This window comes from Stomoxys calcitrans, chromosome 4 (genome assembly GCF_963082655.1).
Source record: "Stomoxys calcitrans chromosome 4, idStoCalc2.1, whole genome shotgun sequence".
NCBI classification, from domain to species: Eukaryota; Metazoa; Arthropoda; class Insecta; order Diptera; family Muscidae; genus Stomoxys; species Stomoxys calcitrans.
In genome coordinates, this window is record NC_081555.1 from 104,474,842 (window position 1) to 104,488,365 (window position 13,524).

Consider the following 13,524-nt stretch of genomic DNA (forward strand, 5'->3'; position numbering starts at 1 on the left):
CGTTTTCTACTCTCAAATACCATTCATTTGAGTCCCATATTGTCATAATGGGTCAAATAACTCATTTGATGTATCTTTAGGCTGAAAAACGCCACCTAGACTTTGACTCAAATTTTAATACCATATTCGTTTTCTACCCTTTAATTCCTTTCATTTGATACCTATATTGTTCCGATCGGCCCACTTTTGATTTTGGGTTGTGTTTTTGGCATAAGGAGGAGAGTCTGTCTCCATTTTGATACCGAAAAAGAATATATAACCTATGTTTCCTTCCAGACCAACATACACAATATGCGAAAATTTCGAGATAATCGGTTCTGTCGTTTACAGTCTATTTGGAATAAACAAACCGAGTGCCGTATATTCGTGATTGACTAATGCTCCCATTTTTGGCACATATGCCATATTCGTTATCTTCTCCCGCATACTTTTCATTTGATACCCATATTGTCCTTATCGGTTCACTTTTGATTTTGGGTGGTGTTTTTTGGGGTAACGATGGAGGTTCCGCCCCCTTCCGTTATTAATAGATTATAAATCCTATTCCAATTTCCTGACCATATTCGTAATCTACTCTCGAATACCTTTCATTTGAGTCCCATATTGTCATGATCGTCAAATAAACCTTTTTTAAGGGGTTTTGGGGCTGGGGCGGCCCAGGGCCCCAGGTACTTGGACCCAACTTTTATTATGAAGTTCGTACTCTACTCTGTTATGACTTCCTGTTATGGAATTTGTGTATTTCAAAAGGCCTTGGTTGACACGGTGGCAAAGCGGTAGCTCGTCGGATGTGGGTGGGTTCTCATCACCATAAAATACACTCAGTCATAAGCATAAATTTCGCGTGTCAAGAAATAAAAAAAAAAACATAAATCGGATACTTACATTAAAATAACGAAACTAAGTCAAGTCAACCAGTCCGTCGCTTGAGTCGAGCCACCCTCCCCTTCTGCTATTTCCAAAATAAGCAGCCTTTGTACTATCTTCGGCTCCCTACTGTAAGATAGTACCCTATCAAGCATTTTCCCATTTACCTGTTCATAACATTGTCCGTCCGGTTTATTTACACCCTCCACAGCCAATCAATTCGGTCCCCACAACACCCCCCCTTGACAATAAGAAGATAATTTACCTCAACATGATCATATCGTTGCCCTCAAACAAAAGGAACATAAAAAATTAAATTTGGTCGCATGCTATAAATTTATTTGGATGTTAGATAGAATTCAATGATATGGTACATACAGATACAACATCGTTTTTAAAAAGTTCAAAGAGAATACAAAAAAAAAGGAAAAGATCTAGATAATATTATTCATTTAACTACATAAATACAAATTTCTCTTATTATCTAAGTGCTTTGCTCTCTGAGCACAATCACTCACCTATGCTGTTATAGCGCTATAATTTTGTCAATTCAATAGATGATTACTCTCTTAGTTCGATTACCTTTATGCTATGATATAAACATTAATGAATTTAAATAAAAAGAAACAAAAAAAAACTGGTTCTCTTTTAATCTTAGATTCAAGTCTCACTTATCAATAACTGTTACTTCTCTTTTCTTTTTTTTTTTTTTTTTTTTTTTTTTTTGTTTACTTTGCTTTTTCTTCAATATTCTTGTCTCATTCTAATTTAACTTCTCTTGGATTACATCTTTGGGTATACAATTTTAGATAAAAAAAAATGCAATAAATGATAAAACACATTTTTCTTTTAGAAATAATATTTATCGTGTTGTTTTTTTTTTTTTTTTATATTGTGTTACAAAAAAAAACAAAGTGTTCAAAATTAAAGGAACATTTAGTATAATAAATATATTTGAAGAAAAAAAAAAATATTTTTAAAGGAGATTTTGAGTATTTTCTTGTTGTTGTTTTTTTTATATTTGGAAGGCATCTGGTCATCAACGGCACTTCCAGGCGTGTGACGAAGGCTTAGTCAGAACTTCACATCCATAATCAACATTCGTCTACACTTGTTTTGTTTTTTTTTTTTTTGTTTTTCTTGTTTCAATGGTGAAACGTTTTGCTTGAGTTTTGATTCTTCTTTATATGTAAACTTTTTTTTTTTTTTTTTTGCTTTATATTTCGTCTTATGTTGCGAATTTTTAGTTCATTTCTTTTTTTCTTTTTTTTTGAGGTGTTCTATGCCTGTTAATTAATTTTTGGTTTGTTTTTGTTTTTAAGGTCAAACTTAGGGTCTATGTTTTAATTCTTTTATTATATTTGTATGTTTTTCTATTTTTGCTTTATGTTCCCCTTTTTTTGTGTTTGGTAATTTTTAGTTCTGTGATTTTTAATTAACAAAGATTTGCACATATATTATATTTGTAAAACAAAAATGTGCTTAGATTTATAAGTTGTTCTATTTTCATCGTTTCCATTTTTTTAATATTTTTTTTTTTTTTTTATTAACAATTGCATTTGTTTGCGAACAGAGTTTTAATTATGTTTTCCTTTTCTTTGTTGCTATTTAAGCAAACGAAATCTCCTTTTAGCTTTCACAGCTATGACAAACAATTTTGAAGTCTTTTTGTTTTTTATAAAACCAAGTTCATAATTTATCTTTCTTTAGTTATTTTTAGGATATAAAAATGTGATTTCAGGGAAATTTGGTATTATTTCTCAGACACAAATTTTGCTTGTTCACCTTGTTAAAGCCAAAAACCGGAAAAAAAAAAAAAAAATTCTCTTTCCCTTTATCTCTCACTAAAGCGTACTCTCCAATAAATTTCCACTGAACAATACCTCAGAGCTGTATTCCTAAAATGCAGGGTTTGAATTCAGTCCCCCTATTAGAAACCAATACCCGGTTTCATCACAGGCTCGCACCCGTCGATGCAGATCCTGTATGGAACGTGTGCGTACATAAAAAGGAAAAGCTCCAGTTCATGGGTATCCTTAGGGAACGTGTGGCATCGACCCACTGTTCTAGCCGGGCTTATTACCATTCAGGCACAGGAAAAATCAAAAAAAAAAAAAAAAAAAAAAAAAAAAAAAAACTCTATATAGTAAAAAGATCCTTCCCGTGGAATATTCCCATGACCTTTCCATCCATTCCACCTAATTTATAGAGCGAGTTACCCAAAACCTCGAGGACAATGCATCTGACACTAGTAGGTGCCAGCTTCGAATTGTAATTATCTATCTTACTGCTCAGTTTAAAGTTCCTGCGGTAAACTACTTGCCCCTTAAAAAATTTCACACAGCTCGACCTCAAGTTGTAGACCCGTGAGGATCTTTCGTGTGCCAACTTCAAATTATGGAAGACCTTGTCCCTGATCAATTGGTTCCTATCGGAAATGTCTTTCAGGTATACATCTACGTTCCTCAACCCACCTAGTTTCCTCAAAATCTCATAAGAGGACGCATGCTGAACCATATTCACACCAAATGTCGCATAGTACGGTGACATGTTTATGGAGCTGTGGTATGTACTTCGTAAGGCAAACTCCGTATCACTTATATGTTGGTCCCAATTACGCTGATCAGATCCCAGAAAAGACCTTATCATCTGGAGGATGGACCTGTTCACACGTTCTGCTGCGTTCGCTTGCGGTGCATACTGACCAGTCCTTATATGCGTTATGCCGTACTTAGCCATAAGCTCTCGAAAGATTTCCGAGAGAAATTGCCTCCCATTATCGGAATGTATATATTCAGGGACCCCAAATACGTGAAACAATCGTTTCTCCAGAAATTTCGCAACGTTGATTGCGGTGGCTGCACGCATCGGCTCAAGTAGAACATACTTAGTGAAATGATCGAGGCATACAAAAATCACAGTATTACCATCTTTCGTCCTGGGATACGGACCCATAAAGTCAATATAGACCCTTTGGAAAGGTCTCTCTGTTAGAAATTGTCTACCCATGACAGGTCTCTTGTAAGAATTTAGATTCTTACTGACGCCACAAATTGTACATTGCTTCACCACAGCCTGGACATCTCGCAACATTGAGGGCCAATAATACCTCTCACGAAGCCTTGAAAGCGTTTTCTGTATACCTCCATGTCCTGATGAAGGTGAAAAATGGGCGGCATGCACAAGTCCAGCCTGTAGTTCCTTGGGAACCCAAAGTTTCCACGCCTTGTCGTCTTCAACTGCGTCTCCAACTGAAAAGTTTGTGCGCTTATAAATGTATTTCTCCGATATACAAATGTCTGGAGATCTCTCTTCGCCCTCCGAAACCACTTCTCTCAATTTCATATATTCCTCGGAATCGAAACAGGGACTCTGAAGGTCAATATCCAATTGTCTGTCAGTCAACAGGAGTTCCTCAATGTGCGCCCTTGAAAGCGCATCAGGCACGACGTTTTGAGCACCCTTCCGATGTTCAATGGTAAACTCAAAGGCTTGAAGTTTCAGGCTCCACCTGGCTAACCGACCAGCTAGCTCTGTCTGGCTCATTAACCATTTGAGGCTGGCGTGGTCGGTTATAATAGTGAATGGCAACCCCTCGATGTATGGCCGGAACTTTTTCACACTAAGTACAGCGGCATAGCACTCCAACTCGGTCACACTATAATTCCTCTGTGCCTTGTTGAGCTTTGCGGACATGTATGCGATCGGGTGTTCGTGTCCCTCCTCATCCATTTGAAACAAAACGCCACCCACACCAAGTGATGAGGCATCACATTGGACGTAGAAATGCCTGGAGAAGTCAGGATTCACCAAGACTGGAGCCGAAGTCAAGCTATTCTTTAGACGATCAAAGGCGCACAGTGCCTCCTCAGACAGGGTAAACCGACGGATGTTCTCCTTCCCCAAGCACTCATGTAAAGGTGCCGCAATCGAAGCATAATCGTGGATAAAACGGCGGTACCATCCACACATACCAAGAAATCTTCGTAGCTGCCTCGGAGTCTTTGGTATCGGGAAGTCCCTCACAGCCTCCACCTTAGTCTCATCCGTGCTGATGAATCCGTCCCCAACAACGAACCCAAGATACCGAACCTGTCTTTGACAAAATTTGCTCTTCTCCACATTGATGGTCAACCCAGCATTGGACAGGTAAGACGCTACTTTGATCAACAAGTCCATATGGGAGCCAAAGTCGGCAGATACCACTAGGAGGTCATCAAGGTAGACGAACACATTATTCCTTATGGCGGCAGGTATAACCTTATCCATAAGGCGGCACATTCTCTGGGCGGCGTTACAGAGCCCAAAAGGCATCACTGTATATTGGTACAGTGGCCGCCCAGGGACTGTAAATGCTGTCTTCTCCCTTGATTTCTCTTCCAGTGGTATCTGCCAAAACGCGTCTTTGAGATCTATGGCAGATATATACCTAGTCTCCTGCAACCTGCTCAGGATTCCCTCAATGTGGGGAAGAGGGTATGCATCCTTGATAGTTCTGGAATTCAGTTTCCGGGCATCCAGACATAAACGGTTCTTGGTCTCTTTTCTGACAAGCGTAACGGGAGAGCTCCAGCTACTGTTGCTGGGTTCTATAACCCCCAGCTTAAGCATGCGATCAAGTTCCGCAAACAAGAGCTCCTGAATCGCCGGAGACACCGGGTAATGCCTCTGTTTAATTGGGACGTCCTCTTTGTTAACCTCAATGACATGCTGTTCCAGAGAGGTGCGACCCAAACCCAGAACAGCAAATGAAGGAAACTGTTGCTTGACTTCATTCATTCTCTGCCGTTGCAGATCCGTCAAAAGGTGTTGATTAATATCCGATTCGTCGTCACCCACGGCAACAACCTCTGCAATACTGTTGAAAAAAACACCAGGCTCACCCACAACTGACAACCCAAAGGCACGCCAAAAATCAACTCCAAAATAAAACTCCTGCTGGAGATCAGGAACAATGAGAAAATCCAAATTACGCTCCGTATTTTTCCACACAACCGGCAAGGTGATAATGCCCTTAACCGATGCCGAACCTCCATTCGCCGTCTTAACGTCCAAATTATGTAGTTTCACAATAGATTTTTCAAAATCACGTAAAAAAAGTTCAGAGTTTTTACCAACACAGCAGGCACCAGCGCCTGAATCCAAAAGCGCCATTACTTCTTTCCCACCTACTTTCGTCTTGGCAAAAAATCTGTTATCGTTATCCAAGGTTACTATAGTCTCCACAGCTAATCGTCTGCCTCTTTTTATCATCTTGCACTTATTTCTCAATTTTTCAATTTTCTTAAATTTAGGACTGGTTTTTCTAATTTCTTCGTAAAAAATCCTAGCCCTTGCATTCTCATACTCCAGTTTTCTTTGGTGCAACGATTTTATAGCCGAATTCGGTTTCTTTTTGAGCCCAGGATCATCCGACTCCTCCCTTTTTAACAATTTGATTCCGGGGTAGTTTGAGTCTGGCAGAAATTCCCGGTCAGTTCTGCCACCTGTGGATTTTTTGGCGCGTATGTGCAAAACGAATTATCCTTGCCACACAAGAAGCACTTCATGTCATGAAAAGTTGACCGACATGCATTCTCTGGCCGAAACTCCTGGGTATTCTTGCGGTAGAAATCCCCCGGCATACCACACGTGAAACACAAATTCAAATGAAACGGTGAGGGACAAAGCTCGTGGTTCAATTTCTGCGGAAGGTCCCCTCTAGGCATCGAAGTCAAACTCTGTGGTTTATATGAGATACCTGGAGTAGTAGTTTTGGATGTAAGAGCCATGGATACATTAGGCTTGTAAGGCTTACTATCCTTATTGGGCATGGACATTGCCTCTATTTCTACAAACCCGTTGTCTACAGGTGAAGTCAATCCCGACAGTTCACTGATGTTTCTGGACCTCTGTCTACTTTCCTTTAACAGTTTTTCTGCTCGTTTCACCTCGCTCTTCAATTCAGCAATGGTAGTTATATTGGCAGAGAATGTCAAGCTAGCCAAGTTACTACGCAAATTGCTTCTTAATATACCGACTAATTCCTTTTCTGGTATTTTCTTTCGCAGACGAAACGTGAGGTTATGAATATCGGTATAGAATTCCTCAAATTCTTCTCCGACCTGTTGTTTGCGCTCCATTATTTCCTTAATAATCTCATAATCAGAATTATTTGCGCTAAACTGCCTCAATAGCTCCCTTCTAAGGGCGAAGTATCCAAAATTTTCGTCATCGGCATTATCCTCACGGACTTGCCAAAACCATTTAGCCGCGTTGCCTGATACCAAACATTGGAAATCACTAAATAACTGTGAATATGAAATACCATGTTGCTCTCTCATCCTCTCTATGCGAAATATGAAGCTTTCGACGGTCATATCGCGTCCAGAACCGTCGAACTTTATGTGCCACCTATCCAAATCAATAGGTTTGCGCACTTCAATTTCTCTAGGGCTGTAGGTAATGTCGACACTCCTGTTCGGATCACGACGTTGCTGATAGTTCCCTTCCGGGTCCTGTTGCAACGAGTGGTGTTCATTCTCAAGACCGTTAGGTCGCCTGTCACCTTGTATATTACAACCTGAGCCCAAACTCCTTGGTGCTGCCTCTGGGGTTGAACTTGAACCAGACGGTGGATTTAATGTTATAGCATTACCAGAGCATTCAACTTCGGCGACACGAGTGCACAGAGAAGTCAACTCCCCTCTCATCTGCCGCATTTCATTCATACAGGTCATAATAAGTTGATTCTGTTGACCTATCATCGTCATTAATTGAGATAAACCTCCTGATGAGGTGTCACCATTGGAAACACCCCCAGGCGGCTCCTGCGGTGGCATGTTGACATTCTCCTGGCCCTGTGACATGTCAAACAGCCTCTCTATCTTCCTGGAATAACTAATTGAACTATCCACACTTCCCACAGTTACTTCGTCCGTTATTCTCACAGTGGGGACTTCTGGCAAGGAGGCCCTTCCAAAAACTAGATCTGCACAGCGATTTAAATAGTCGGTCGGAATAAAGTCGATTGGTCTTTCAATACCGGTGTCAATTTGGTTCAATATGGAACCGACGACCTGTGCCTCCAATGCACGAGTAACACTTCGGGTAACCCTTCTGTCCTGTGGTACAATTCCACTCAGTGGGTTTGTAGAGGGTTTATCCTGTCTATCCATACAACTCTACCTATTGAGTCGTCAAATCTTGTCCCCAATGGTCAAAAAAAAAAAAAAAAAAAAAAAAAAAATTCAAAATAAATCGTTTAAACAAACAAAAAAAAAAAAAAATAATCATACGTATTGCTGAAAAAAAAAAATGATTTGTTAACCAAATCGTCTAGATAAACAAATCTAAAATAGATAAACAAACCTAAAATATGTCTGCAAAAAAAAATAACTTGTCAAGGTTTCCGGTGTTGTGAGTACCTTAGTTTGGCTTATATAAAAGTATAAATTTCCCCCCAAAACACTCACACATACAGTTCCCAATCCCGATCTGAACACATCTTGTAAACCCTTTAAAAGTTCATAAGGCTGCTCCGAATAAAAAAAAAAAAACCCCATCGCAGAATCTCATTGATAAAGATCTTACAATACCAAGTGCCTCCGTGACACAAAATGAACACAGATAAGGGGTTCAAACTCGCACGAGACCATACAAGTTGACACCTCACTAACAAGTCATGTTATAAATTGGACTCAATATGAAATTCTAGAACCTCAGAGGTATCCAATTTATCAGGACGAACCATAAAACATACTAAAAACTAATCAAAAGGTATCCTTCGTTGGGCGCCATATGTTATGACTTCCTGTTATGGAATTTGTGTATTTCAAAAGGCCTTGGTTGACACGGTGGCAAAGCGGTAGCTCGTCGGATGTGGGTGGGTTCTCATCACCATAAAATACACTCAGTCATAAGCATAAATTTCGCGTGTCAAGAAATAAAAAAAAAAACATAAATCGGATACTTACATTAAAATAACGAAACTAAGTCAAGTCAACCAGTCCGTCGCTTGAGTCGAGCCACCCTCCCCTTCTGCTATTTCCAAAATAAGCAGCCTTTGTACTATCTTCGGCTCCCTACTGTAAGATAGTACCCTATCAAGCATTTTCCCATTTACCTGTTCATAACATTGTCCGTCCGGTTTATTTACACCCTCCACAGCCAATCAATTCGGTCCCCACAACACCCCCCCTTGACAATAAGAAGATAATTTACCTCAACATGATCATATCGTTGCCCTCAAACAAAAGGAACATAAAAAATTAAATTTGGTCGCATGCTATAAATTTATTTGGATGTTAGATAGAATTCAATGATATGGTACATACAGATACAACATCGTTTTTAAAAAGTTCAAAGAGAATACAAAAAAAAAGGAAAAGATCTAGATAATATTATTCATTTAACTACATAAATACAAATTTCTCTTATTATCTAAGTGCTTTGCTCTCTGAGCACAATCACTCACCTATGCTGTTATAGCGCTATAATTTTGTCAATTCAATAGATGATTACTCTCTTAGTTCGATTACCTTTATGCTATGATATAAACATTAATGAATTTAAATAAAAAGAAACAAAAAAAAACTGGTTCTCTTTTAATCTTAGATTCAAGTCTCACTTATCAATAACTGTTACTTCTCTTTTCTTTTTTTTTTTTTTTTTTTTTTTTTTTTGTTTACTTTGCTTTTTCTTCAATATTCTTGTCTCATTCTAATTTAACTTCTCTTGGATTACATCTTTGGGTATACAATTTTAGATAAAAAAAAATGCAATAAATGATAAAACACATTTTTCTTTTAGAAATAATATTTATCGTGTTGTTTTTTTTTTTTTTTTATATTGTGTTACAAAAAAAAACAAAGTGTTCAAAATTAAAGGAACATTTAGTATAATAAATATATTTGAAGAAAAAAAAAAATATTTTTAAAGGAGATTTTGAGTATTTTCTTGTTGTTGTTTTTTTTATATTTGGAAGGCATCTGGTCATCAACGGCACTTCCAGGCGTGTGACGAAGGCTTAGTCAGAACTTCACATCCATAATCAACATTCGTCTACACTTGTTTTGTTTTTTTTTTTTTTGTTTTTCTTGTTTCAATGGTGAAACGTTTTGCTTGAGTTTTGATTCTTCTTTATATGTAAACTTTTTTTTTTTTTTTTTTGCTTTATATTTCGTCTTATGTTGCGAATTTTTAGTTCATTTCTTTTTTTCTTTTTTTTTGAGGTGTTCTATGCCTGTTAATTAATTTTTGGTTTGTTTTTGTTTTTAAGGTCAAACTTAGGGTCTATGTTTTAATTCTTTTATTATATTTGTATGTTTTTCTATTTTTGCTTTATGTTCCCCTTTTTTTGTGTTTGGTAATTTTTAGTTCTGTGATTTTTAATTAACAAAGATTTGCACATATATTATATTTGTAAAACAAAAATGTGCTTAGATTTATAAGTTGTTCTATTTTCATCGTTTCCATTTTTTTAATATTTTTTTTTTTTTTTTATTAACAATTGCATTTGTTTGCGAACAGAGTTTTAATTATGTTTTCCTTTTCTTTGTTGCTATTTAAGCAAACGAAATCTCCTTTTAGCTTTCACAGCTATGACAAACAATTTTGAAGTCTTTTTGTTTTTTATAAAACCAAGTTCATAATTTATCTTTCTTTAGTTATTTTTAGGATATAAAAATGTGATTTCAGGGAAATTTGGTATTATTTCTCAGACACAAATTTTGCTTGTTCACCTTGTTAAAGCCAAAAACCGGAAAAAAAAAAAAAAAATTCTCTTTCCCTTTATCTCTCACTAAAGCGTACTCTCCAATAAATTTCCACTGAACAATACCTCAGAGCTGTATTCCTAAAATGCAGGGTTTGAATTCAGTCCCCCTATTAGAAACCAATACCCGGTTTCATCACAACTCTTGAATACCTTTCATTTGAATCCCTTATAGTATTTTTGGTGTAAGGGGGAGGGTCTTCTATTCAAAGAATAGCAAAGCAAAGAACTTGTAAAAGTTAGACCAGTGTGTGCTATTGTCGAAAAACTATTGGGTTGCCCAAAAAGTAATTGCGGATTTTTCATATACTCGGCATTGACAAATTTTTTCACAGCTTGTGACTCTGTAATTGCATTCTTTCTTCTGTCAGTTATCAGCTGTTACTTTTAGCTTGCTTTAGAAAAAAAGTGTAAAAAAAGTATATTTGATTAAAGTTCATTCTAAGTTTTATTAAAAATGCATTTACTTTCTTTTAAAAAATCCGCAATTACTTTTTGGGCAACCATTACAATAAAAAATTTTAGGTATCTTTACGAATTTCACAGTAACAGAAGAATTTTTCCAATTTTGTCGATTTTGATTAAATGTGGGATGGGGTGACTAAGTTCAAGGTTACATATACTTTCTTCATACTTCCTCTCTCTTCTAAACCTTGTCCATGTTAAAAAGAAAAAACTATCTGAACCCTTGCTACTTTTATTGATAAGTGTAATCATTCATATCAAAACCATACATACTTGTTCCTTCATCTTAATTTAACAAAGGTCCGCATTGTGGGATGATGTTAAGACTAAGAAACGTAGTAGTGCTTAAACTGTCTAGAACTTGATGAAGGACGAGGGAGCATACGACTTCACCATTCGCCTTGTTCAAAAAAAAAAAAAAAGAATTTCTTTGACAGATAATAGCCTTTGGTTTTTATTATGGTTTATCCTCACCACAAAGTCATAGACACATAGACAGGTTTTTCTTCTCGCCAATATATACAAACATAAGCATCACTGTTTTTCTCTTGAGATGAAAATTGATTGTTTAAAGAGAATTTATGGCATCAAGTGAGGAAAGTGCTTATTTTTATTCTTAAGGCTTTATAAGAATCCAATGAATGACTTTAAGGCTTATGCTCGCTGTGTGGTTGAAAAATAACCATAAGAAAGGGGTTTCCATGCGACTTGAAGGAAAATGCTGTAAGCACTTAGTTGCTGGTGTGAACAAGAATAAATAAATTTTCAATTGGTTGTGTGGTGATGATATTGGTAAATTGTTTAAGTCGCATAAATGAAACGTCAAGACTGTGTTTGTGATCAGTTCTTTAATAAGCACCCAAAATGATTATTTTTAAATTTTAAACTTAAAGATTTTTTTATTAAAATTATAGTTTGGTATTGCATATGTTCTCTCTTCTTTTCCTCTTTTATTATTTTTGATATTGATTCATTTTCCTTTCCTCTTTTCTTTCAGGTGTCCGCATGTTGGATGGCAAAGTTAACGATGTCGTCGAAGCGCAAGCCTTGAGTTTGAATCCCTCCCACATTGATATCTACAGTGCTTCATGGGGTCCCGAAGATGATGGTTCCACGGTTGATGGTCCTGGTCCCTTGGCTCGCCGTGCCTTTATCTATGGCGTTACAAGTGGTCGTCAGGGTAAAGGCTCCATATTTGTTTGGGCCTCTGGCAATGGTGGTCGCTACACTGATTCCTGCAATTGTGATGGTTACACCAATTCCATATTCACTTTGTCGATTTCAAGTGCAACACAAGGAGGGTAAGTTGATAAAGGATTCCATACATTTTTTTTCTGCTTTTATACCCTTCACCATAAGATGGGGTTATACTAATTTCATCATTCTGTTTGTAACTCCTCCAAATATTTGTCTAAGACCCCATAAAGTATTTATTTATCTAATCGTCATGACATGTAAGTCGATCCGTCTGGTTGTCGAAAGCACGCTAACTTTCGAAGGAGTAAAGCTAGCGAATTGAAATTACTAGTGTAGGTCAGTTGGGATTGTAAATGAGCCATATCGGTCCATGTTTTGATATAGCTGTCATATAAACCGATCTGGGATCTTGACTTCTTGAGCTTCTAGAGGGCGCAATTCTTATCCTAATTGGCTGAAATTTTCCACGAGGTGTTTTGTTATGATTGCCAACAACTGTGCTTAGTACGGTTCAAATCGGTTCATGGCCTGATATAGCTGCCATATAAACCGATTTTGGATCATGACTTCTTGAGCCTCTAGAGGGCGCTTTTCTTATCCGATTTGGCTAAAATTTAGCATGAAGTGTTTCATTTCAACTTCCAACAACTGTACTAAGTTTGGTTCATAACCTGATATAGCTCCCATATAAACCGATCTCGGATCTTGCCCTCTTGAGCCTCTAGAGGGTGTTATTCTTATCCGATTTGGTTAAAATTTAGCATGAAGTGTTTCATTTCAACTTCCAACAACTGTACTAAGTTTGGTCCATAACCTGATATAGCTCCCATATAAACCGATCTCGGATCTTGCCTTCTTGAGCCTCTAGAGGGTGCAATTCTTATCCTATTTGGGTGAAAATTTCCACGAGGTGTTTTGTTATAATTTCCCACAACTGTGCCAAGTATGGTTCAAATCGGTTCATAACCTGATATAGGTACCATATAAACCACTCCTAGATTTTGACTTCTTGAGCTGTTACAGGGCGCACCTATTGTTCCATTTGGCTAAAATTTTGCGCCAAGTGTTCTGTTTTAACCTACAACAACTGCGCCAAGTACGGTCCAGATTTGTTTATTACCTGATATAGCTCCCATGTAAACCGATTTCGGATTTTGCCTTCTTGTGCCGCTAGAGGGCGCCATTATTATCCGATTTGGCTAACATTTAACATGAAGTGTTTTAATGTAACTTTCAACAAT

At 37.4% G+C, this 13,524-nt stretch overlaps 1 protein-coding gene across 5 annotated transcripts in view; it reads left to right on the forward strand.

Moving 5' to 3' along the window:
* LOC106090602 (furin-like protease 2) overlaps window positions 1-13,524 on the forward strand; it is a 902,413-nt gene that overhangs the window by 774,297 nt on the left and 114,592 nt on the right. For all 5 annotated transcript variants that reach the window (XM_059366328.1, XM_059366325.1, XM_059366324.1 and 2 more), the window contains exon 8: window positions 12,084-12,387. In XM_059366328.1, coding sequence (XP_059222311.1) covers window positions 12,084-12,387 — 304 coding nt within the window. The remainder of the gene's footprint in view (window positions 1-12,083; window positions 12,388-13,524) is intronic.